We start from the raw sequence: 27,322 nt of genomic DNA on the forward strand, positions 1-27,322 counted from the left end.
ACCTCAGCCCGCCCGGTGGCAGCCTGTTCAAGCAGATATTCTCAGAATAAACCGGCCGGATTTCGGATGTACCGGCAGCAGTAACACGGTGCACCTGGCGGATCTGATCCGGGTGTAGGTTGTGTCCGCAGTTTTTGCTAATATAGCTTTTAATGACATCAACCTAGAGAAGGATAGCCTGATTTTGCATTTGAGCGGCGGTGTTTTTACCTGCTGCTCGTTTGTCTGGCAGCCTTTATTAAAGCGAGCTTGTTCGTGCTGTTTGTGGAGGAGAATCCGCGTCTCATAAGCTGCAACGCCATGACGCAATTCACACTCTCCTGCAGCAACACAATAACATATGAATCACCAGAGTACCGACGCTGGGGACGCTTTCTATGGGCAGTACATAGCATTTAAATGGTGAAAGAGAAGGGGGGTGTGGCGCTGACTGTCCCCCATTCACCAAAATAATACACGCCCAGAGCTCGTGTGGCGTAAAAAAAAAAAAGCAGCCGCGCGGGGGGGGATCGGGTTTGATCAGTGTCTGTCTGACTCTCGCTGAGTGCACAGGCCAGCCAGCCCCATCGGCAGCCCGCCGCGCTCCGTCCCTCCGCAGGCTCCCGGCGCCGCACACAAAACGCGCTCCACGCAGGGATCCTCATCGCATTACGCAACGATTCAAAGCCTGGATGCAGAGCGGACCAGTGGCCTGCACGTGAAGATGCGATAACTACGGTAAGATTAAACTTGCGTTTGCCTTATTTTGTGTCTCTCTCTCCCCCCCCCCCCCCCCGTTTGTTTTGAGCATCAGCTGTTATTAAGTCCATGGGTGACAGCCGTAAATCAGCGCAGTCTCCGAGGAGGACAAAGAGGCAGGATGGAGCCACGGGAGCCGTAGCTTTGAATATGTTTGGATTCTTAGTGTTGATAATAGAAAAGCATGAGCATCAGCCACACGAAATGAAGCTGTCAGGATGCTACAGTATACGACCCGGTGTACTGTGGTGTGTGCTTCCCTATCAAAGCACGTTTCTGTGCCTGTTTCAGCTGTAACATCCTCCGTGTTTGGATAATGTTGTCTGTCACAGCTGTGTGGACTCCTGTAGTTTTAATGCACTGTGTAGGCAGGCGGCCGATGGATCTGTGGCTCTTCATGGTACCCTGCTGTGAACTGTACAGGTCTACATGAGCTACTCATCCCTCTCATCTTGGTCCCCCTTCCGGTAGCAGGCCACAGCATCACAGCCACACGGGATGTCATCGATCACCCCAGACTTTTATCTGTGTGTCACCTACTCGCACCAAATCCCCCTCTTTAGTCCAGGGATACACCACCATAGGCCTGGACGACGTTGCTTATACCTGTCGGGTAGTTTAGAGGGACTTTCCTGCTCAGCATCCTCGTGTGAACTGGTTTCTGAACTAGTAGTAATGTGGCTTTTAATACAGGTTTGTGATTAAATATGTTCTACTACATTATGTGGGAATAATCGTAGGAGTTTTGTTTGACACTGACCTTGTTTTTTCCCTCTTATCGCCTACCACTCGTATGTCCCATTTAAATCTGATGGTGTGGCTGTTTCATGCGAGACACAAGTTCACAACATTAGCTAACATCTGTTGTTAATTCACAGGGAAACAACCGTGGCTGGTTTGAAAGTAGATGACAACAGTTAACCATTAAACAAATGTGTCTGTCTCTGTTTTTCTAGGCATGTTAGCACCATGACTGCAGGTTGTGCTGCAAGAGGAGATTGAATGCCTCTAAAATCTCAAGGTGAGACTTCTCCTCTCCTGCTTTGACCGTGTGTGTGTGTGTGTGTGTGTGTGTGTGTGTGTGTGTGTGTGTGTGTGTGTGTGTCGGTGGGAGGTGGTAGTAGTGCTGGCATTGATCCAAGGCCTTGAACAGCAGCTCCCTGCCTCACTTTCTTATCTCCTTCATCTGGACCTCTCTTACTCAACCACAACTCATCCACATCTTTAATATATGCACGCGACTCCGTCTGAATGCAAAGACGTACGTCTGTACACATTTTTTAATTCTGCTTTCATGACTCTTACACCAACATTTCCCACTGAGGTGTGTTGGTAGATGAAGGGGAATACTCTTTCTTAAGCTTAAATACACAAATCGCTGTGAGGGTAAAAGCAAACAGTGGCAGCTGAACCACCTGAATAAGCTTTTGTTTGTGGATAAAATATGAACAAAGATTACACGCGTGTGTGTGTGTGTGTGTGTGTGTGTGTGTGTGTGTGTGTGTGTAAAGCTGAAGAAGTCGATGTGATTGGATAAGAGCCCTACCTGCCTGCCTACCTGTGCAATACTTCTGTAAACATTACTTCTACAATAGTAATAACCAGGGGTATTCCTCCTACTCAGGTAGGATGTCAATGATGATACAAAACTGAGCCAGATAAAACAGATAAAACAGATAAAACAGATAAAACAGATAAAACCTCTCAGAGTTCACATATACATGTGAACTCTGAGAGGTCCCTGGAGGATGAATTACACTAAAGAATGGGATACGTGTGTTGTTCCTGTTTTGAGACGTGACGTTGAGAGAATATTGCGCGTTCCAGCTAATTCTTGTTAGACCTCAACTTCTCCTTATCAATATAGAAATGAATGATTTGTCATACTGTTGCAGACATCTGGCTCCCCAGATAGGAGTTTTGTTCTGAGGTTGAAAGCAGATCATTACACGATAAGACGAAGGGCAGAGCCAGCCTTTAGCCAAGTCTTTAAGAGACGTAGCACCACCAGCAAGCCAGACACCAGAGCTAGAGATGCACCTTTACTGATATCAGTCTGATACTGACTCAAAAAGCCTGATCGGGTATCTTTGACAATGGGCCGATCTGGTATCGGATACCATTATTTTAATATAACTGTTCAGTACATTTATATCTGTGTTTGTTACACCCAGTCACTTCCACACAGTGAGGCATTGGATCGATACTCGGTATCGGTCGATACCCAGAGCACTTATTGGTGTCCACATACTTTTGGCCATGTCGTGTCAGTGTGGTCTGAGTTCTGCGATACTGATGCTGCAACAAGCGTGACTTTGCTTATGGGTTTGTGTGTGAGGTAACTGGCACACACGGCACTGTTTTGACGTGAAAGGACACGCACGCACACACACATGCACAAATGCATTCACACGTTATGTTGACGCTCCATATCCACACGCTCAGCGTTAAAATGAAAAAGCCACTGGCGCTCGTCACTGTGACGTGCGTGCGCACTCGCTGACCAGCTATTGACCAGGATATGAGTTCAATAAAGGCACACTCACGAAAGCACATGGTCGACTCAACAGCGGAGCTGGAAAAAGCTGGAAAAAGAAGTGTTTCTGTTGAAGATGCATCCGTTTGCCAAAACAGGAAGTTAACGTTAGAGAGAAGGGAGGCTACACACTGAACACACACTTGTAATACACACACTGTGCAAGCCAGAGGTGCACTTCACCCATGCCAAACCAAAACCAACAATTAGTCACACTGACAATATTGTTGTTATGTCTGTGGAGCCAAAGCCTAATACATCTTATTCTGAAATGCCGTTGAGCTCCATTGTCTAAAACAGTTAAATACACAGTAGAGAGTTGGGGTGTAATGATACATTGATGTTGAAAGATATATCAATTCAATGATCAACGATCCAATATCATCTGTGCAAAATGGACACGTCGCTCATATAAACAACGTTAAGAAGCGCCTTTACTGTTGCATCCGTTTAAGTTTCGTTTCCGTGAGTTTCTGCATGTGCAGCCTTATCTCGAATGACCCTAAGATGCTATCTGACAACTTGTTTCATGGTTGTTCCTCTTAAGATGGACGAAAGGATCCGTCTCTTACTTACCACCAGCACTGCTGCCTTTTGAGATCACAGACGCAGAAAGTTTGATACAGCAAAGATTACAGGCTTCCACACGCAGAGCGTGCTGTTAGAAATACACCCCTTTGTCATGTCATGTAACTCATACGCTAATTCTGCTCAGTGTCTGTGCTGATGCAGCTATTGTGTGGCACATCACTGTCAAAAACGGGGGTGGGGGGGGGAATTAATGGATGAGATATTTTGTGCACAAGCATAAATGGTTTATTTTGTGTTAACACCATGAGAGCTCGCAACAACTTCACACAGCGATCCATGAATACTAATTTCACAAGATTCTTTTCCGTTCTTCTCTGATTAGCCTCGGGCTATTATCTCTCCATCCTCAATTTCACAGTCTGTCTACGATGGCTCTCGATTACTGCACAGTATTCCCCTGCACTCTCTCAAATTCTGAAAAACAGCACCACTGAAAGAAACACGGCCCGCTTACTCCCGTTGTTCATACTGGATGAAAGCAAAGCAACATTTCTAATGTCAACACACTCGCTGTTGATTTTCTTTCCCCTGTCTCTGCCCCCCCCCCCCACGCCTCCCTCCCTCCATCACTCCATCACTCCATTCATCATGTAAAAGGCTGGATTATGACTAATACCAAACCCTCTGGCTGTTTGCGGGCTGTCAAGCAGCTTTTACACAGATTATAAATTGCTTAATGCATTTGGATGCCCGTGTGATTGTGTGTGTTCAGTCAGGGCTGCGCGTTCCACCTTTTGATCTCTTAAGTGTCAAATCGGGTTAGTCGACACCAGACATCGATATTCGATGCAAAATCCGCTAATTATCGAAGCAGAGCGTTAAACCTGTATGGGCGATTCAGCAGCTCGTAATGCGTTTATGTCTCACAGAGAAGAAGAGTCAACAGCCGAAGATGTCAGGAGAAAGTGTATTGATCAGCCATAATTAGAGGTTATTAATTGATCAGGTGCTCTTCTTGTCTGTGAGCACAGCTAAAGGATGAACAAACACACTTTCTCTCTTGTCTTTCTCTCGCCTCAAAAAGGTAGATCTAAGCTTCTTCCATTCTGTTTGGTGCTTTGGTTTAGCGCCTACGCATCCTACACACACACACACACACACACACACACACACACACACACACACACACAGAGAACCGTTCACTGAAGATTTGAACAAACACTCCACACACTCCGAGGAGACCAGGGTTGTACAGTGAGGAGGAGCTGCCTCGACAAACAAAAGGACGCGGGGATAAGTGCGGAACAAGATGAAAGCTTCACTGTTGGCATGGCAACCACCAGATGATCTGCATGGCGAGGTTTGATGTTTGGCGAGTTGACGGTGGATTCTGGGTTAGAGACGGAGACGTGGAGAAAACCGGTTTGATCCAGCAGAGCTGCGTGAGTGCTCTTTATCTCCCTGGCTGTTGTTTTAGTGTCGTTGTTTTTGTTTTTTAAATTCTCCTTTTCGTTACGAGATGCTCGCCGTCAAACCTCCGCTCAGTGTTTCCTCTGATGCTGCGCACGGTGCTGTCAAGTCGATGAGCTCAGACCCTGGAGCAGCGCTCTGTGTGTGCACAGTGCGTGTGTTCATGTGTGCATTTGGAGGTTTGAGGTCTGTTGCTGTTAACCAAATATATTGTTCTAACAGGCTTATTGACACGTCACACAGTAATGGCGTCAGTGTTGTATACTATATATATTAGTGCTGGGCAACGATTAAAATCTTTAATCGCGATTAATCGCATTGTTATGGCGAAGTTCAATAATGAATTCAAAAGTAGTGTATTGTGCACTTTTATTTTAAAAGTACTGCTATATGAACAAAAGGGCAATAACATTTGGTTTAAACACTTTAAACACATCAGGTTGTTGTTAGCAGCAGTGTTCCCTTTACACAGCAGCAGTTCTATCTCTTCACTGTCTGTGCTCAGTGTGCTGACTGTATGTGAAGCGTTCCACTGCTGTGCAACGGGAATAAAATGTTTCAGCACGTTTCATCTACATGTGTGTCTTGTGTCTTCATGACAGTCGGAGCATGTGAATGCAGCTCTACTGTTCATCAACATAATGCTGTGACTGCGAGGTGATGATGGTGACCCAGCGATCAAAGAATAAAGACACTTTACAAACCGAAAATCCATTTTAATCAAAAAGAACGTTAAGTGGCAACAGTTTACTGGTTCCAGTTTCTCAAGTGTCAAACGACTTCTTTTTCAGTTAAATTAATATATTTAGGTTTTTGGACTGTTGGTCAGGTAAAACAAGCTCTGGGAAACTGTGATCACTTTCCCTTATTTTCTGACATTTTATAGATTTAATTGATCAATAGAAAAGCAATTCTTACTTTAAATCATAATGAAAGGAATCACTAGTTGCAGCGCTCATCTTGCATATTGACATTCTCATCCTATACTTTCAGTTTGGTCAAACCTCGCTGTGCTCTGGCTTGTGTGTCTGCTGTGGAAAGAGCAGTCCTGCTCAAAACCTTGTGCTTGCGTCACTTTTTCATCTTTTCCTAGAAAGTCAGTGATCTCCCTCGAGGCTCTGTCCTTTCCTTACCGTTTCTTTTCTCCATGCACATCCCTTTATTCCTCCATCCAGCTTTAAGTGGCCAGCCAGGTGTCGTGAGACGAACCCCTCGAGAGCCTCGCAGATCTATTTTAAGAGCGGCTGCTTGTGTTAACTTGTTCGCAGTCAGTCAGGTGTGAGTTCCTTTGACTTCTGCAAGTTAAAGAGATTCGATTATGTGGCAGTGAACCCTGAAATGCATGCTTAGCTCTTCTTTCTCCAGTGCCGTCTTGTCTCATTGTAAAACTCTTATTGTCATCCCCCCCCCCCCCCTGCATTTCTTCATAAGCATATGTACATTTACAAATATAGGTGTACGATACTGCATCTGTATGTGGTATAACCAGGGTGCTGGTGATGACAGGGACCAGTGTTCCCTGGAGAGAGCAGTGGAGCATGAAACAAAGGCCTGTGTTGTGTTAACCTGCGTGCTCTCTGCTGTGTGACAAAGGACCCTCCTCAGCCTTTGTCTCTTTCTCTCTCTCTCTCTCTACCTGCTTTAGGTGCGCTGTCACTGTTGTTTGCATCCAGGCAACTGCACATGTCATGTGACTAAGGAGCAAATTTCTGTGTGTGTGCTTGTTAGTGAGTGCATGTGTGTGTCTCTAGGCTGTTAGTGACAATCGACTGCTCCATCAGCCTCTCTCTTTTCCTCTGTGTGTATGTGTGTGTGTGTGTGTGTGTGTGTGTGCATCCTGTGTTCATCTTGAGTCTCTCTGTCTCACCCGATCTATCTCCCTGGTGTCACCCACCCCTTTTAATGCCTCGCCGACTTGTTTCTTACTCGACTCGCTCTCCATTTTCCTCCTGCCCCATTCTTTTTCACACAGTCATCTGCTCAGTATGCTTCTGACGCCGGCCTTCATTTCTTTTTTTCCCTCATTTTACTTTTCTGTTTGATCTTCCAAGTGGAAACTTGGCACGCTAACTCAACATCCTTTCAGCAGAGGTCACGTCAGTCTGTCCTCGACGCATCCAATCGCATCAGCACCCTGTTACTTAAAGAGCATTATTCAGTGGTTTGGGTCTGGCACAGATTACGGTGGCCTGAATTGGACATAATGGTGAAGTTCTCAATTTAACAAATACAGTAAGCAGGAATCCAACAGAAACACCCACAAAATATATCATAATGCAAATAATCTGCAGCCCACATCGTCCTCGTCATTGCAAAGATGTGGATGTGTTATTTCCATCAGAGGCTTGAAAAGTGGGTTTTTAAAAGCCTAAAAGCTCAGCACCGGCTGATGTAACTGTTGAGTCATTAGTATTGATCCATGACTTACATTAAACCCCATCAATACAGAGATATTGCAGCCATTTTGTGCTAAAAGGTGTGGGGGATTACTACCTCATATGTGGAAAAACAAAGTTGTATTAAGCCTTTTGTTGCTCCAGAGGAAGCTGCGTGATGTCTGATAAATATGACTCAACTGGTGGCACTTGAGTCATCTCAGCTTGAGGCTACATTAGCTACTGCCATAACACACCCAAGACTTCAAACCAACCTGTTTTATGGTTGGTAATGTGGCACCAGACGTAGACATGGAAGAATAACAAAGTTTGTTTACATCGTGAGTCAGACTATTTTTGGAGTTCAATGCTAAATTGCTGCAGGACTCTTTTTAACGTACCTTTTAATGGACGTTTTTATTATTATAATGTTCATTTAGTCTCCCATTTTGTCTCTTTCTCTTTCACCTCCCTCTCTCTATTAATTCAATGAGGTCAACCTGTGATTCATACAGAAGGAAGCAAAGTCTCACAAACCAATGTTACAATGTATTCATAATCAATAGACATGACCTGTTGTGCAGGTATTGCGCATGACCTATTGATTAAAGAGACGTAACACGCAACGTGTCATACTCTGAAAACCACACCCACCGCATGGGAAAACGATTGGCGCCACAATATGCAACCAAGGACTGAAACAAACAAACATAATGCCTGTAGCAGCTAAAAACATCCGATTTCATTCATATATTCTAAACGGGTGAGTTGTATTCAAATTCACACCTGTACAGTCGTCATGAACGGGAATATTAGTTTTAGACACCAAACTTTTTTTTGGTTCCAAGCTGTAAACATGTTCATTTCTGCGGTAAAGTTGGGCATTTTAACACGGGGGTCTACTGAGATGGACTCGCTTTTGGAGCCAACCTCAAGTGGCCTTTTGATGAACTTGTTGGCACTTCCGCACACTTAACCCTAACCTGCATGCTTTAGCTTAACTTACAGAAAGAGTCGGCCTTAAACTGAAATTTGGACAAAGCACTTCGGCATACTGAGTGTCAGGACCCACAGTTTTCCCATTCTTCATTCTGATGCCTTATGAAAACTTAGTTCAGGGTTCTGAACCGGTCTGGCTGTTTCCCCTTCTTTCTAGTCTCCGTGCTAAGCTAAGTGGGTTCTGGCTGTAGCCTCCTACTGTACCGTACAGTATCAAGTATCCAGCTTCTCATCCAACTCTCCACCAGAAAGTGAAGTATACTTTCAAAAAGTATCAAACTTTTGCTTTAAGTTCAATACACTTGTGCAGATGTTCTACCCGACTTCCTGTCATTTCTTACTCTAACTTTAACAACAACACCCATAATCTCTAAATGTGAAAACGTACCCCAGTGTTTGCTCCCTGGTGTTGTGCGACTCTCGTGAAAGGACAGCGGAGCCTCACCTCTCGCTCTCCACACGCCTCCTCGGGGCATGATATTTGTCAGGGTGTGTGACAGTCCAGAAGTATCTACCCATCCATCAAATGCAGAGAGAGGAGAGGGAGACCCAGTGAAAAAAAAAAAAGAGGAAGAAAGAGAGACTGAAATGAAGGCACATATGAAATTTGATGCAGCATCTGTCACACTCAATGTATCAGCTAGCAGGAATAAAACAAGCGGAAAATACAGAAATGCTGCTTTTTGAGCAGCTGGAGGTGTTGAATCAATTAAGCGTGCTTCTTGGCTCTTCAAAAATTTAGTAAATTGGTGGTTTTTCAGCGGTTCATTCAGCTGAGAGAAAAGAGACTCATTATGCTGAAGGCGGCACAAACTGTTGACCATAAATACATCTCCATCTCTCTCTCAGCAGCCACTCTGTACCTCCCTCCTCTTCACCGCTCATCCTAGTCGTTTTTCCCCTTCTGTGCCCAGTTATGAAGACACATGTGAATTAAAATGGTGTCAATGTATTTTAAGTTGAAGCAGGAAGGGATTACAGATTGTGGATAAGGAAATGTATCTATTTTTAGATATCAAATATTACAAAATTACAAAAAAAAATTCTCTTGTATTTTCTGCTTTTCTCTCCGGTCCCCTGTGTTTACTTTGCATCCCTGTTCTTTTTCTACTGTCTGTTCCCCCTCTTATAGCATTCTTATACCCTGCTGCTTTTAACCCCCCTCCCCTCCTCTCTTCTCTCCCGGGGGCCGCTGGCCTTAGCTGATTAGAGTGGCCCTGCTTGCCTTGATTAATTGGATGAGTCCCAGTGCCAGACTCCTCTCCTCATCCTCATCCAGAAGCGGCTAAAACAAACACAGGGCTTTTTTAATGGCAGTGGTGCACCGAGGAGAGGACGGAACTAAAACTGTGTTTCCAATATGTCATCTATGTTTTAGCTCTCATGTAGCCTACGATTTGTTGGGCTTTATATGAGCCAAATTCATTCAAATGAATGGAAAAAAAATGTCTTTGAAGTTGCTACAAGTAACTTTTAGATGGTTATAAAACAGTTTCAAATTCATTCTAATGCCTCTACATGACCCACATAAGCATACGAGACCATCAGCGAGAGGATTAGCTATTTCTATATTGTTCATGCTTGTCATCGGGGCCGATGAAATCAGATCAAACTATTTACTTTAGACTCCAGTGGGTCCACCGGCAGCAATCAGCCCACTGCTGACGGACCCTGATCCGGCTTTGTTGCCACCTTCGACCTGCAGTCGACCTCGGCTTCCGCTACCGCTTTAGTCCACTGGGCTCAAATCAACACAAAATGAAAGCTATCCAAAGTAGCTTTCACTGTATCGAAATGTACAAGGAAATAACATAGAAGAAGTAGGTATCTACTAAAAAGGTATCTTTTCATCCCAATGTAGCGTACTGTAGAGAGCTAAGACAATTTAAAAAATAATTATAATCAACGTGGGACAACGTGGGAAAGCCAAGAGGTTCTGAAAAACATCACAACATTCCAGCTGAACCCTGTATGCTCTGATGAAGGCCCTTTAGACCGAAAGCTTAGATACAGTAGACTCTGCATAGGTCTAAGTGAGCACCTTATTTAAGATTATCCTTCAGTTGCTATGAATTATGAAAGAAAAGCAGCTGGAACCAGTAAATATTTGGCAGTTATGCTTGAAAATAAAGAAAAATTCTTATCAAAGTGGTTGCTGATTCATTTTCTTTCAATCAAAATCATTGTCTTGCCTTTTCAGTTGTGCATGCATGTGGACATTAAGGACACAAACGGAACACACCAGTGCCTAACATGACCGTTTTAGAATATGAGGTTTATTCATCGGTGGCATTTGCATGATTCTGTGTCTTGCGGCTGCACGCTCCTGAAACCTGTCTCCAGGAAAACGTGGAACCATCCTTCTCTGCTCACCCTGTCGACCTCCACAATGCTTTAATCCGTCCTTCAAGCTTCTATGACGACAGCACCCACTTCCACCTCCCCGGCTCTGTCTCCCCAGTCATTTGTCTCCTCTCCCCTCTTCCACCACTCTCTCACTCTCTCTCTCGCCTGTGTCATCCTCCCCATTTTCTCTCTCTGTCTCTGCGTTCTTTAAGTGAATCCCACTTCAAATACAAGCTTGTCTCTGAAAGGTCGTCTGCAGCCTCTACAGACCCCCCCCCCGTGGCTCTCCATCTTTCTTCCTTTTTGTGGCTCTCTCTTTTCCGTCTCTCTCTTTCCTTGTTTTCATTCGATCCGCCGTGCCCCCGAGCACGGCCGTGGCAGAAGCAACACACGGACACAGAACCCAGTGTAGCACAGCCAACTGAAAGGCTGGCTGGGAAAGTCAAATGCTCTGTTATTCCATCCCGGCAAATACAGTCTCTGGAGATGCGGTGCCAGCCGGAGAGCCCCGAGGGACATTGGGGCTTTCTCAGAAATGCAGACAATCACACAAGCTAACTGCTTTGTAGTTTCTCTCCTTTCATTACGGGACATTTCTATCAACCGTGCAGAGTGACTGTGTGTGTGTGTGTGTGTGTCTCACTGTGTGTGCTTGTTTTGCCCTGCCTGTTTGATAATGCTAACCAGGGATGATGGACTCATGGCGATGTGGAAGAACAAACCGGCACAATAACTCTTGAGGCCTCATTCAGTGAAATCACTGCATGATGAATGACTGTGGTTCCGCTTAGTTGGGACTCCACAATAGACGCCTTGTTCCTGTGATCACTAGAGCCTAACGGCTGCTTTGTTGTGTGATTATGTCCTGCATATTGTTATATGTGGGTAGGGGAAGGAGGGTTTGTTATATTTATGTGTATGTTTATGCTTTTTACCATCCCGTAAAGCACAGAAATAATGCAATACATGACAGTTATAGCCTCAGTAAAAGATTCAATTTAAGGACTAAATGACGGACACAATAAATTAAATGAGCAGTATCACAACACTATTCTAGCTATTAGTATAAATGAATAAAAATACCTTGTTTTGTTGTTGATTGAAAGCAGTGCATTTTGAGGTTCATCATTTTCAATTTAGCACATAAGTTTAAAGCTGCACTAATTTATATTTTTATATGAAGTAAGAGTTAAATGACTGTGTGTAATGTGAAGGATGTTACCCACCGAGAATCAGCATTTTAGTATCTTTCAGCTCATTGTTTTGGATTTATGGATCGCAACTTTACTGTTTTGGTTCGATCTCACAGCTCGCATTTATCACCATATCCAGCAGCAGCACTCGATGGAACGGACAGTACGCTAACAGCTACATTCATAGCATCAAAGTATTGGACATAAACTATCCAGGTGGCCAGAAACATGACTCCAAATGAATGTTAACGTTGCTCTGTATCTGCTGGATGAGGGAAAGAAGTTGCTAACATGTTAGCCAAATCAGCTTTCTAAGGTGACAATATGTCGCTGTCAATGTTGTGTTTTTCGGCTTGTTGCACTGCCACCATGTGGACAAAATAATCAACTTTATGTAGTTTTCAGTTGAATAATAAGGATGGTTTTTTTACATTCGCTTGTCAGAGAAGCAGCCTTCCTTTTTGTTTTCTCCTGTCTCGTCTTCACCACCTCACAGCATTTAGCCAGCTGCAGTCTGCCCCCCGTGGAGGGGGGGGGGGGGGGGGGGAGTTAAATACAGCTAAAGATGCTGAAGGCCCGTCTCCTCAAGGCGCATGTGTTCTGAAGTAACCCATTAATCATGTTGCCATAGCGGGGGTTAGTGAGTGAGTAGGCTGCTGGTAAGACAGAGAGAGGCCAGGCCTGAGAGCAACTCTGTCTGTCAGCTAAAGCCTTGCATAATGAGGGCTAATGGATCGGAGAGCACGGAGATACCTGTCCAGTCTACTCACATTAGGATGAATAGAGAGCTGCAGGGCTGTGTGCATGTGCATGGAGTGTGTAGATCGTGTAGGAGTCTCTGAAGTTATTTTATCAAATTGCTGATTTGCACTGCAATTTGTCAACTTCCTGGCTTGCACCGACGTTTCATACCAATGTTTATGTGGTTATTAACGGTGTACTCTCTCTTTGTGTCTCTCGCAGGCTGTGAGCCTTGTGCAGGGTGGTGATGAGCACTCAGGGCGGCGGCAGCAGGGGAAGTGGCCAGCATGCTGACACTCCTCCCCCTCGTCACGCCCCCGGACCCAAGCTGCAGGTGCAGCGTTCCCTCTCTCGTGACACCATCACCATCCACTTCTCTGCTCTGGGGAAAGAGGAAGACGACGAGGAAGAGGAGCTCTACGACGTGCCTCCTGGATCTGCTGGGGCTGAATCTGAGCTCGATGGTGCAGGGGGGCTTCAAGGTCTAGCAGCTTCAGGGGCTGATGACCAGTCCGTCGCCACGGGCTTGGAGGCAAAAGAGGAGCTTCTGTTTGAATCTGCGGGTGGCGAGACCTCCTCTGGAGCTGCTGTGCTCCCTGTTTCATCCACCATCTTGTCTGTGCAACCGTCAGACCCACACACACCCTCTCCAGCCATGAATATTATCCCCAGCTCCACGCAGCCCCACCTGAGCTCCACCCCTCCTGCCAGCTCCTCCTGGCCCTCTGAACGACCCTCTGCCAACCCCCCATCCACGAGCTCCAGCTCCTCCTCCCCTTGCAAGTCTGCAGCGATGTCCTCCTCCAAGCCTTTCCTCAGCCTGGTCAGGTCCTTGTCCAATGATGTCGAGTCTCGAGAAACCGCTGCCGCCACTGTTACGTCATCGCACGCACGGCACCGTCACTTAATGAAATCTTTTGTTAAGTCTCTTTCCGCGGACACGTCGAAGGCTGAACATCAGGAAGGGCATCTTCACCACTATCTTCATCACCCCCCTCATCAGCAACAGCAAGTACAGCCATCCCAGCGGCCTCCACCTCGCAACATGCAGCTTTTTAAACAGTTCTCCCAGCCCCGCTTATGCTCCAGCCCCGTCATTGTCCCACAAGCAGGCGGAGACTCCAAAACAGCGCCCTGTTCCCCCATCACATCCCCGGATGGCAGGTCTTTCTTCAAGGTCCAAGAGGTGGAGGCCAGGATAGAGGATACCAAGCGACGGCTGTCCGAGGTGATGTCAGACCCCCTGCAGCTTTTTAGTAAGATCATGGGGGATGAGTCTGGCGTGGGATCCGTTGCTACTCATCGGGCCAAATCGCTGTCCTCGAGTGCGTCAGAGCTCAGCGGAGCGGTAAACGGACACACAGAAGGTAACAACAACTATAGCATCAAGGAGGAGGAAGTGGCAGAAGAGGAAGAAACCCCCACGGGGAAGGGACCTGACTCTGTTTTTTTCTCCTTTCCGTCACAAGGACCGGCCCCAGCCCTCACCCAGGCCTCCTCGTTCACTTTCCCCAAATCCCCTTCCCTCACTCTGAGCCGCTACTCTATGTCGGCCCTGGTAGCTCGACAGGAAGACGAGGACTTCTGTGAACTTTACAGTGAAGACTTTGAGTTATGTACCGATACAGAAACACCAGATGGGGACCGTCCCACGTCCCGGCAGCCCCATACTGGTAGCACTGGGTTGTGTAGTGAACTTGACTCAGAGGAGGAGGAGGAGGAGGAGGAGAAAGAGGAGGAGGAGGAGGAGCTGGAGTCCGTGCCAGTGACCGGCCTCATCTTCCTGACACAGTTGGTCTTCTCGTATATAGTCCTTCCAGTGCCACCATATGTATGTGCGGTGGTGCATGGGATAGTAGCTGGGTTCATGTTGGCCTTGCTGGTCCTCTGGCTGTCCTCTCCTCGACGCTCCTCGTCAGCGACGAGAAGAGGGAGGCGGGGGATAAAGCCCTGGAATGTGGCCCAGCTGGATATCAAAGAACCGGGAACCTTCAAGGTGAGATAAAGCCTGGCCGAGTTTGGACCTGCTGCTATACGACTTCAACATGTAAACTCCTCAAAGACCATGGCTTTTGTAGCAGGTGTCCTTGATTCACTGGGCTCTAGGACTACAATCAAGGTCTTGCTCTGCTGCGACATAATTAATTGCACATTTGAGATGCATTCTTTGCGCATATTTACAGGAGAGTAACAGATTCTACGGCAAACTTGCATAAAACACCTTGTTCCATACGGCCAAGAGTCAAGATAACCTATATTATATTCATGCTGCAGTCACATGAAGAGGTTATCCGCACGCAGCATTTCAATTTATTGGACAAGAGCAAGAAAGTACAATTAGTTGAGGCCGGCAGAGAATACCGGGCAATGGTAACGGTAGATGGCATTGCTGTCCAAAGTATAAGAATAATTACATAAAATAAAAATAATTATTATTTGTAAACAATACAACACAACCATAGCAACATGTTGTAATGCGTGTGTGTTGGTTTGCCCTTGCTGTCCAGATGATGATGTCCGTCTGCCTGATTCCATGTGAATGCAGCATTAGTACAGATTTTAAACATTTAGTTGATGGCGTCTGTGTGATATTTGCCTATGGCACTGCATTATATCTCGCCGTGCTTTAAGTGAGAATACCATACAGTGCACAGAATGCAAAACGTCTGTGTTGGTTTACTATCAAGCATAAGCTTGTTGTAGGTAGGATGTCCCAATGAGCTTTTGTTTTGTATCTGCACTACATTCACTTTCGCTCTAGCCAAGCGTTGAAATTTCCCCTGTTGTTTCAATTAAATTGGCTTTGCTCACAGAGCCTCCTTCGGGACTGATAAGGTGGGCGGTTGGATGAGAATTAAAGTCTATGCAGCCTCATGGGGACCAGCAGCAACATATTGGGGTTTTGTTACGCTTTTTCTCCAGTGATGGCGACAGTTCGGCTTTGAACCAAACATTTGAATGAGAACAGCCACCGCATTTGCCCTCTGTTCTCAGTTAACCTCACTCAGTGCTGGAGAAACTCTGCTGAAAGAGAAATGTTAAGTAGTTTGAGGGAGTTATGTAAGCATGTGTACTTGTATGTGTGTGTTAGTGAGTACCAAGCTGTTGCACAGGAGAGCTTTATAGCCAGAGGGCACAGCTGTTCCAAAAGAGGAGCTCTGCGGTTGTGCAGAACATGATACACACATTTGAACGATGGACCCCAGAGCACACGAGTGCAGGCCAACAGCATCTTTCTCTTCCTCCGAGGATCAACAATGAAACGGTGTTTCAGATGCCCCACTTTATCTTTTGTTGTGTTGTGTGAACTTTGTGGCACCGCACCTCTGAGGGAGGGGTTTGTTTTGAAATATACTGCTGTGTGATTGGATTAGGATTCTAAAACAATACTGCAAGGAGTGATGTTTATTGACTGTTGGCAGACAAAATCGTTGTATCCCTACATTTATTGTTCATGTTTTAAGAGTCGAGCCCAACAATACGTTGTGATATTATGATTTTCAGCGTCTGTTTACGGTTGCTATTAACTAGTTAAAAAAAAAATAGATATATATCTAGCAGGGAGAACTTAAAAGTTTTTCTTTAAAAACTCTCATGTAATCCATATCAGCCGAAAAACATCCGAAACATCCGAAAAACATCCAGTATCATTCAGGCTTTATTCACATATGCACAATAAACATTTGGCAAAGTTCAAACATAAAACTTGAGTGCATGGGTAAACATTATACAATATCAATTCTCCAGAAACCACATGGAAGCTCAACTAGTGAGAGGACGTGTACCGCAGAATCTTCTGTGTTTGGCTGGGAGTCTGATGTGTGTATATTTGCTGTGAGTCACTGTCAATTAACACTCCTCCCCTCTCCCCCACCACCTTCGATCTCTCAGGGCTGGATGAATGAGATCCACAGTTACGACCCGGAGATGTACCACGCCACCCTGACCCACTCCGTTTACGTCCGTCTGGAGGGCTCCGTCCTGCGTCTGTCCAAGCCCAACCGGAACATCTCCCGCCGTGCCACGCACAACGAGCCAAAACCTGACGTCACCTACATCAGCCAGAAGATCTATGACCTCACGGACAGCAAGGTGCGCTGGTTGTGGGTGTATGTGGCTTATGAGAAATGCAAGAGAGAAGCCGAAATGTGTGTGTGTGTGTGTGTGTGTGTGAGGGGAGAAATATATTCGATGATGTGCCTAACAGATAGTGACAGCAAGCACACGTCCCCTCACATTTGCCTTTGCCTGAGTGCATGTTTGCTAATAGGTCAAGTTCAGTGACAAAGCTACTCATTTTCAGTGTCACACATTTGTGTGTAAACATAGAGTGAATATCACAGGTCACTGACCCTGTACACACAACTGTGCGTCTCGTGTAGCAGTGTGCTGACTCGATGGTTTTTGTATTTCTGAAGGCAGGGCAGTAAAAAGACGTCTCTCATATCGTGGAGCAAAGGAGTCGTTATGGCTGTCCTCATCATGCAGCTACGCTTCTCTCGGAACTGAATGGCTCCCCAAAGTCTCATTTCTGCATCGTTATTGTGGCTGTTTAGTCTCTCTTGAATGTTACCTGCATTTATAGAAGCTGCATTTCTTTTAATAGTGTCCCCAAACATGCATTTCTCCGCTTAGAGTCAAGGTCTTATTGATTAAACCATTCTGAGCCACGATACCTCCCCCATACTATGAAAACACATGGCTACACCCAGGCGGCCTCCGGCTCTGAAAAGTGAAGCCAATGCTGAAGTGCCTTAAACTTGCATTCTTTCTAATAAAGGGCCGACTCCTGAATGCTACTTACGCTACTTCTCACTTGATTTATTACCTCAGTAAACATTGTAAACATGAGTTTATGTTCTCCATCGCTAGTTTCAAGTCTTCAATACAGCATGATGTTCATTTAGTAAATGATGGTCCCTTTTAGAGTAGAATAGGCGATAAAGCGGGGTATGCTTTAGGGTGGGGCTACCTTGTGATTGACAAGTCACTAGCGCTACCAGAGCTGCATATGGCGTCTCTTCGTTACTCCTCCGCAGTCCAAACATTCATGCGTCTGATTGTGTGATCTCAATCTATATGCCCCCCATAGATCAACCTGGTGCCCCAAAGCCTGGCTAGGAAGAGAGTTTGGAACAAAAAGTACCCCATTTGCATTGAGCTGGCCAAGCAGGAGGACTTCATGTCTAAGGCCCAGGGAGAGAAGCCCGAAGCTGGCGAGGAGAAATTAACGGGCCTGTGTGAGAAGCTGGAACGAACGGACAAATGCGAGAAGGTTGAGGTATCGGGATCGGCAGAGGAACCCAAAGGGCCGACCTCTGGAGGGGGGGATCTGACAATCTACTTGTTTGGGAGGACGGGGCGGGAAAAGGAAGAGTGGTTCCGGAGATTTCTCCTGGCGTCCCGAACGAAGTCAGAGGGGAGAGGTGGAAGTCTGCCTGGCATCTGCAAGAGTGGTGAGTTTGACACTGAGCTATGTGCGGTATCACACACACAGCCATGCACAGTATGTGAGTTTATCTGTCTCTAGCACCCTTTCCACGCACTGTATTTGCACCGACACTTCCAACAGTACAGAACAGCCGTTCTCTTGAGTATGTAACTGCACAGCCATCAGATCTGTGCATAAGCCCCCGGCTTAGGGACTGACAATCCCCTCAACTAGCGAACAGATGAGTGTGAATGGGTCAGCAGGATTACATGCACAGAGAAGCAGCATATTACACCATTGGTCTCCACTGTGGGGATATAAGCCTGTAAGGATAAGGCCCAATTCAAAGGGAAACAGGGTCTAGTGATAAAAGGCAGTGTAGGGTGAACAGGATTACTGGAAAGATGATTTAAATATCAAGCCTGTTTTGTGGAAATACATAGCAATTATGTTGAAAATGACTATTTCAGTGCTAATATGAGCCAGAGAGAAGATGCGGTGTCATCTGGTGTAAAGCATGCTGATTCAGAGTGTTGCAGAAATTAATGGGGGGGAAAAATAGACGCACACTATCCAAGGACTCGAGCATGCATTATGTATGTGGAATGTGATGCATTGATTTGTATCCCTGAAAATGGTGGTGATGCATAATTGTATCGCATTAACCTCTCCTTACTCATCACATCCTGCACCCCCCCTCCCTCCACTTTTAGCCTTCTTGTCCTCCTACAGCCGCAGTAGCAGCACCCAATCTGGCGGAGGCCTGGAGGCTGACAGCAGGAGCAGCAGCCGGGGAAGCCTGGAGGAGCTGTCTCAGTCTCGCCACAGAGAGACCTCCTCTGCTCCCTCCTGTGGCTCCGCTGGAGGGATGAAGCAGAAGATGCTGTTGGACTATAGTGTCTACATGGCCAAATATATCAACCCCCAGGCAACACAGAGAAGCCCGACTGCCACTGACAGCCCTGGTCCCCAAAGCCCCGAGAGCAGCCCCAAAGCTACAAAAAAGGTAGGAGACAGACGGACTCAAGGCTGGAAAGAAATAGGCAACAACCAGGCGGACTAGTCTTTTGAGACTCCTGGTCATGTCACTTGGTCATTGATAATTTGTAGATATTAGTAATTGTAGATTTGTTAGTAGAATAATAGCAATTATCTGTATTTCCCCTAAAGGTACCCTGTTGAGTTTTTGACCACTAGTAGTGCTATGGAGCAATGTTTTTCGAGTGGGCCTCGTGTTGTTTGTCTCCTGCTGATTTGACAGTTGACAGTTGACAGTTGATGGTGGTTGCGCGCAAAATGAAACACGTTGTTTCAACACTTGATCTGTATCTGGATACATTATCTGGATTGTGACATCCAATCTTTGGTATCTGACACGTCTCAGGTCAAAGAATGCCATGGACGCGCCTCATTCATTTCATCATACTGTATATTAGCTACTACTATTACTTTTGGCAGGCTTGGTTAAGGTAGCAGGAAGAGACGGATTTAGACCAGGCAACTCTCTGGTCAATTCTTTTTCTTTGACGTTGGATTGGATTGCATTTACACTGCATTAACATGCATTCTTTTTCTCATCCGGAAAAGAAATCCAGATATCAACGCACTCCTTATATAGACTGTTATTTTACTTGACCAGAACCTTTTAGCTTAACTTTATGTCACGAAGGTTAAAGCTACAGTACATACCTGTATGTGGATCCTTCAGGTACGCAGGACTTCCGAGGAGCCTGTGGAGCCTGTGGAGCCTGTGGAGCCTGAGGCCTGGGTCAACGCTTTTGTGGGAAGGATGTTCTGGGACTTCCTGGGAGAGAAATACTGGGCCAATGTAGTCTCCAAAAAGATCCAGATGAAGCTCAGTAAGATCAGGGTGGGTACTGGTGCTAGCGTGCACAAACATACATCTACTGTCAGAAATGTTTTTGTTTCTCTTATGGTTGTGTTTTAATGTCTGTTTTGTGTCTTAGCTGTGAAGTCAAAATGTTTTTTTGAACTGTCTTTTGTGTTTCAGCTGCCATATGTTATGAACGAGCTGACTTTGACAGAGCTCGACATGGGCTTTTCCATCCCTAAGATCCTCCATGCCTCCAAACCCTCTGTGGACCACCAAGGTAGGAAGAGAATTTTGTGTTTTCCACGCAGCAGTGGTCTCAGGTTTTCTTACTTGCCTGCCATCAATCTTCTTCCTCTTCCTCTGCTATCCTCCATCCTTTATCATAACCCAGGCCGTTTATCAGTTCTCCCTCTTGCCTTTGCGACAGAATTGTGAGACATGCTCTCACCCCCCCCCCCCCCCCCCCCCCCCCCCAATCTATCTATCTGCTTCACCTCCCTCTCCAACCGTTCCTCCATCTTCCCTTAGCTTTGCTCCTCTTCTCTCTGGATTAAGACGTTCCTCCTTTCCTCCGACCCGCTCTCCCTATCTCTCCTCTGGAGCCGAGCCCCTCTGCGTGCCTCGCTCTATTAAGCCCCAGTAATTAAACTTCACATCTTGGGTCCCCCCCATCCATTACTGAGACACTGACTGACCCTGCCTTGAACCCTAGCAAAGGGATTGGCTGGAAATCCAGAGACAATACAGAGATGTGAGGCATATTAATTCCTACCGAGGTGGCAGGATTGGGGAGAAAATGAGAAAAGAGGAGCTTAAGATGGGGAAAAGAAGGGATGATGTTGTTGGCGTTGTGTTTCAATCATTAGTGGTGCTTTAGCAGAGAGCAGAACACAGGAGGGGGTATGTAATGCGTAGGTTTGAAATGATCAGGGTTTGTCCAATGAATGTTTGGTCGAATTTGATCTTCCGTGTAAAGATATGTTTTACTGTTCAGTTGAAGCAGCCAGTCATGAGTCATTCTCTTGTCAGCCACATTTCCACGGCTGAGTCTGCAATGCCCATTAATGTGTTCTGTCTGAACATATACACCCACAGAAGTATACTCGCAAAGCATAATCAGTTGATCCCCGCACATAATTAGTCCATCTCTAGAAGTGCTGCGCTGTAAACCCGCATGAAACAGAACAGGATGCATTTGCTTCGATGGTAACATTCCTAATTTCATATCCTGTTTATTTTCTCTTGTGATGATGAGAAGAAGGAGAGTGAGTGAGTGATTCCTGACTCACTCACTCTGCTCCAAGACCAACTAAATGCACACAAGCTTGTGTAGAGCTTGGCCTTACTGATGTAATTAAATATCTCGTTTTATTTACATAGGGTTTGGTGATATGGCTCTGTGAAACTGTGATGCTCATTGTATTAAAAAAACTAAAAACGGAAATAGTTAAAAGTTGAGGTGCCAAATGTGTTTCTGATCTAGCAGTCGTGAAGAAGTAAATGGAAAGAAAATGTCAACTACGGTGGTGCTGCAGGAAAAGACGGGTGTTTACCAAAGTCAGTAGGTTGCATCCTCTTGGGATCATAGATGTCTGTACGTAATTGTATGGCAGTCCATCCAATAGATCAGCTATGAATTGCAATAACTTAGATTCAATGCCATATCTTGTCTCATATATATCATTGCTGTTACAGTGATCTATTTCCCAGTTTGATGTCGAAGCACACACATGGTTTGGTCTGCGGTTCGGGTACAGTGTGAAATGAATTAGGCACTCCAGACACTGTCTCCCTCCTGTGTGTCTCGTTCTAGACAGAGACAACGAAGACAGTATCCAACATGCTCTGACTTAATGCTGTCATTTAGCTTCTCTCTGAGACTCTGCTGCCACACTCGTGCAGATCAATGAGCATTTATGGGGGAAATGAAGAGGAGGAAGGAGCGAGGCAGAGGAATAATAAACAACACTTATCAGTACTTGACGTTCAGACTCATTGAGCAAACAGCAGGGGGATCTGAATCTAAATGGTTCTCCCGTCGCCTCCTGAGAAGTGTAATGTGTAAACAGGAAGTAGCCTGATACAGTAAGCCAATAAGGAGGCACCGCTGCCCCGGGGCTGACCTTTCCAGTATCTGCTAGAGGACAGGACTTCCTCCTGGCAGCTCTGCAGGGGATCTCACAGCAATTAGACACCAGGCAGGAGGTTCTTGTTTATTCACAGAAATAGCATTTAGAGTTGGTCACTTTTGATGCCACTGTGGTGTTGTTGGGGATGTAAAAGTGATTTTAATATTGAAACATAATATGTCTGTGTGGTTTCCCTCACTGTCTCTTCCAGGTCTGTGGTTTGATCTGGAGGTCTCCTACACGGGCTCCTTCCTCATGACGCTGGAGACCAAGATGAACCTGGCCCGTCTGGGGAAGGAGGGCGAGGGGCTCGGGGAGCACGGGAAAGAGGGGTGAGGCTCTCAGGCACATTTAGTAATGAAGCTGATTTTGACAGTTCTGAGCTGGAAGTTAATTGAGTAGATTTGCATTTATTAGGAGTCAGATCTGCTTTTTCATGATTTCCTCTTTTCCTCCCTTCTCTTGATATACCAATCCTCTCTCTGGACGCATACCACTGTGGATTTGTCCAATGGCTGGTGAGTTTTGGGAGTATATGCCCATAGCTCTGGATTATAGTTTCCTTTCTTGAGTGAATCATTTGAGATTAATTTCCTGTGATTTAATTCACTAGGGATGCATTTAATGGGAATTAGCTTTTAACTGTTAATAGTTCTGTGCAAAGCCATTACAGCCTGTGTGTGTGTGTGTGTGTGTGTGTGTGTGTGTGTGTGTGTGTGTGTGTGTGTGTGTGTGTGTGTGTGTGTGTGTGTGTGTGTCATTGTGTGTGTGTGACAGGCCCAGGCCACGTACATACTGTCTGGCAGACAGCGATGAGGAGTCGTCTAGTGCCGGCTCGTCGGATGAGGAGGACCCCCCAGAACTCCTCAGTGACAAAGCCATTCTTCCTGGAGCCGAGGGGTGAGCGAATGTCTCTTTTCAACAAGATCATTACGTATCCGAGTTGAAAACGAGCCGAAACAGCTTTGCACTGATGTGTTGAAGCAGACTGTTCTGCCCTTTCAGTCCACCCACCCACTCAGTCCCACACGTTGGAAAGCTTGCTGCTGATTTAACTTAGCAGCCGGTCACTCCCCTCCGTCGTGGGCGCTGAGTAGCAAGAGATGCTGTTATGAATAAATAATGAACCTGACTCACTCCTTGCCTCCCCTCCTCCTCCGTTTCCCATCCTCTGCTCACGTAGCTACGTGGGAGGCCACAGGCCCAGCAAGATCATGCGCTTCGTGGACAAGATAGCCAAGTCGAAGTACTTCCAGAAAGCCACCGAGACGGAGTTCATCAAGAAGAAGATGGAGGAGGTGTCCAACACGCCCCTGCTGCTCACCGTGGAGGTGCAAGAGTTGCGAGGGACGCTGGCTGTCAACATCCCACCTCCCCCCACGGACAGGATGTGGTAGGTTCACTTCCAGGGAGGAGTGCATTGAAGACTGTAGGATGTAGTCAGTTAGTTTACAGCCAATCGTGGTTTGAGAATGTAACTCAACGCCCTCTGCTGGGCAAATACAGACATGCATGCAAAGAAAGAATAGAAAATGTTTAATCACTATTAAACTAAGTATACTTAATATTTACAATGAGCGCACACAGGTGTGTATTTGTATTAAATATGTGCAATGTCACACCCTTAAGTACACACTGTGTGCTTTATAAGCTTAATTATAATTACTATCTTAGTAGAAAATCATAATGATCCCCTTCATCAGCCGTGGTTTACTCAGTCAGTCTGAGGGGTCCCCACATGAGTAAAAGAATAAGAAAGAAAACATATATTTCTGTTACACAAAATGATATCTGCATTTTTTCCCTATTTCTGCTTGTGAATACTGGATACTTTCACCTCCTTCGGATGATGTAATTTGTTGACGTGAATGTTTCCTCTTGGCTGTCAGGTATGGTTTCCGGAGTCCGCCTCACTTAGAGCTGAAAGCACGACCCAAACTCGGCGAGAGGGAGGTCACTTTAGTTCATGTGACGGACTGGATTGAGAAGAAACTGGACCAGGAATTCCAGGTAAACACTGAGAAAAAGATGCAAACGCTTAGTCACGAATATCATTTCTTTACATCGTTGATTTAGTTAAGGAAGTGATGTCATATTTCATGGCGTTTATTAACTTCTGTGTGGTTTAAAAACCTCCGCTGCCTGACTGAGAGGCTGAAGGTTCACTCAAGGACAATGTGCTAAGCTGTTTAGGGAGAGAATTTAGGTAATAAAAGAGGACTTTGGGATTAATTTATGGCTGGTCACCTACATGCACTTCAAAGCAGTGGCTTTGCTACCCCTCATATATTTCCAAAGTAATGATACGCCTGCCTCTAGATAACTGCCATGAGGTACACCTGCAAGCTATCCCTGTCAGGTCTACCACACATTTATCCCTGCCAGACTCCTCTGGGGGTTATTATTATGTACCATCCCCCTAAACCATTCCTCCAGTAAAATACAGTGCTGCAGCGCTCACTGTTGTCATTTGTGAGTGAGTGTATACATCTAGCTTTCAACAAATGCCGAAACTCCGGCCTCATTGGTTCCCAGACATAAGAGTGCAGGGTTGGATACATGTGGGACGATGTATTTCAGGTCCAATCTTTCTCCAATTCTTGTAAGCAGATATACTCTCATGCCAATGTCTTTCTTTGGTTTATATTTTTAGTGACTAAAGTATATTAATTTGTAGTTTCTGCGCCGTTCGCTTCACTAGACCGATAGCTTTTTGAAGAGGAATACTGTGGTTTTATTGTTTGAATTAAGATGACTTTGCTTTGTTACTGTGCTTGTCCTCCCACAGAAAATATTTGTGATGCCAAACATGGATGATGTATGGCTACCCATAATGCACTCTGCCATGGACACACGTTCAAATGCCAACTTGGTTACTGTGACAAATGATGCCTTGAAGGACCCAGAACCCGAGGAGTCTGAGGTCTCTGACATGTGAAGACTGCTGTTCAAAGTGGACATCTTGTGACAAGTCCCCGCCCCTCTCAGAGACCCTCGGGTGCAGCAACGTGCCGGACCAACTCTCCAATCTTTTTACCCATGTTCCAGTCCCACTGTTGCACCACCGGTGAAGTGCATTCACAAAACCGGAAGTGTTGGCGAGCTCATAACCATCTGTGGCAACCAAAAGCAGGAAAACGGGAGAAAATTGTGACTCATAGATTGTCATCCAATGGCAAAGCTTTATTTGTGTGACATCAAATGTTATGATTCATCCTCTGATGAAATACAATACATGGGGCATGTCGAGACCGTTTAACGAATGTGTGTGTGTGTGGTGGTGGATCGACAAACAGCCATCAGATTCAACCAGAAGAACCAACCCTAACCTGTGATGTACAGCCGCACCAAACATTTGCAGGAGTGTACGTTTTTCGGCGACCGTTTCTAATCTTTTGAGGGAATAATTCCTAAAATTTTGGCGATGGTTTTGCTGAAAGCCCCTGCATCTATTGACACACATTTCACAGGGATGTTAACTCATTGGTCACCCATCCACACCGCTGCCTGTGCCAGTCGCCCGGCACCTTTATGCAAACAGATCAATGGCACTGTGTCCATCGGAGACACTTGGTCAGTTTGAATCCACTATGGACACCGTCGTAACGTACAGCCTGTGTGCTTTTAACCGTGTAGTCGAGATTAGAGCTAAATCTGACGTTAGAGGGGCGAATTACAACATATCTGCAAACACAGCAGCTTAACATTACCTAGGTCTGATGAATGTAAAAATAGGAATGCAGCTCCCTCGCTGTGCAAGGAATCGTTCATTCACTGACGACGTGCTTCTACTCAACATGCTTCAAGACTTCTCTTCATGTTATATTTAGAGCTGAGCAAAAGTAATAATTTTCTGTTTTTATTGCCAAAGCAATCTTTCAGTCCTGTCTGTCGGCTGCTGTATGAGGTGAACGGTGACAAATAAGCAATCGGATGATTGTCTTGTGTTCCTATTGGGGCCACTCCAGTGATGATGGGCAGCCGAAAGTTTTGGCAGCAGGAGACTGAAACCCTTTTGAGAATAGTTACACATAAAACTATTTTTGTGTGTGTAAAGGGTGGAGAAAGACACCCACCCTTCCTGTTTTATTTGAATAAACATACTGGATATTAGCCATATTATTTAATGTTGTCAGAAGACATCCAGCTAATGAATGCTCTTTGTTGTTGAATTATTCATCGATTTGCTGTTTTCTTTCTGTACTGTACACATTGAAGAGGAACAACATTAAACTAGAACAGCAACTTTGTAATCTGCCAAGACGCCCGGCTGCTTTACAGGCGACTATTATTTTACATTCAAATGTGTGTGTGTTGGCAAAGTGTATGAGGCAGAAAGTGCCTTTTAAAATAAACATTCCTCCGTAGTGAGCCACCACATCTGTTGCATCAGTCGAGGATAGAAAGTGTTTGTGCCATTACTGTCTGTCAAGACGTGCCCTTTGTTTTCACAGGTTTCAGTGTTGTTCATTTGCACAGTGATGAAAATATCAAACATTGCTGTTGTGTTCAGTGATGTCACAGAATGTTACAGTTCTGATCGTTGTGGATCAATAAAACCTTTTGCTTGGACAGTGTTTGTGTGGCTTTGTGCTTGTGACATAAGGGACATTCTCAGAAGGCATCCATGTGTTTATCAGAGTGCTTTACTTTATATATTGGGTTTATGTTTAGACCTGCAATGAGCATTCCCATCACCAGTCATTCTGGCGATTTATTTTTTAATCAAATCATTTTATTGGTGCAAAAATCTACATGGTTTAACTTTTTATCAAATTACGACAACAGAAGCAGCAATTTATCACATTAGAGAAGCTTAGACAAATTCTAAATTTATCAAAATAGTTGCGAGCTAAATATAAATGTACTTATTGTTGCAGCCCCTTGTTAAATATTGGCCAATAAATAGCTAGATTTGTCAGACTCTTACATGCAGTTATTAAAACCCCCTTATCCCATCAGGCTATATATCATATACAGTTATAATGCAAGTCAACAG

The 27,322-nt window shown here is 45.4% G+C and overlaps 1 protein-coding gene across 1 annotated transcript; it reads left to right on the forward strand.

Annotated features, from left to right (window-relative positions):
• The first annotated feature begins 520 nt into the window (after positions 1-520).
• Positions 521-26,895, forward strand: tex2 (testis expressed 2). Its single transcript, XM_076086029.1, has 13 exons — positions 521-717; positions 1,695-1,759; positions 13,152-14,925; positions 16,821-17,021; positions 18,022-18,385; positions 19,074-19,366; positions 20,069-20,230; positions 20,372-20,471; positions 22,535-22,655; positions 23,107-23,223; positions 23,507-23,716; positions 24,213-24,333; positions 25,112-26,895. The coding sequence occupies exons 3-13, from the start codon at positions 13,177-13,179 to the stop codon at positions 25,259-25,261; spliced, it is 3,588 nt and encodes a 1,195-aa protein (XP_075942144.1). The 5' UTR covers positions 521-717; positions 1,695-1,759; positions 13,152-13,176; the 3' UTR covers positions 25,262-26,895.
• The last annotated feature ends 427 nt before the right edge of the window (positions 26,896-27,322 follow it).

The sequence above is a fragment of the Anarhichas minor genome, unplaced genomic scaffold, assembly GCF_050575085.1.
Source record: "Anarhichas minor isolate MPS153535 unplaced genomic scaffold, ASM5057508v1 ptg000007l, whole genome shotgun sequence".
NCBI lineage: Eukaryota > Metazoa > Chordata > Actinopteri > Perciformes > Anarhichadidae > Anarhichas > Anarhichas minor.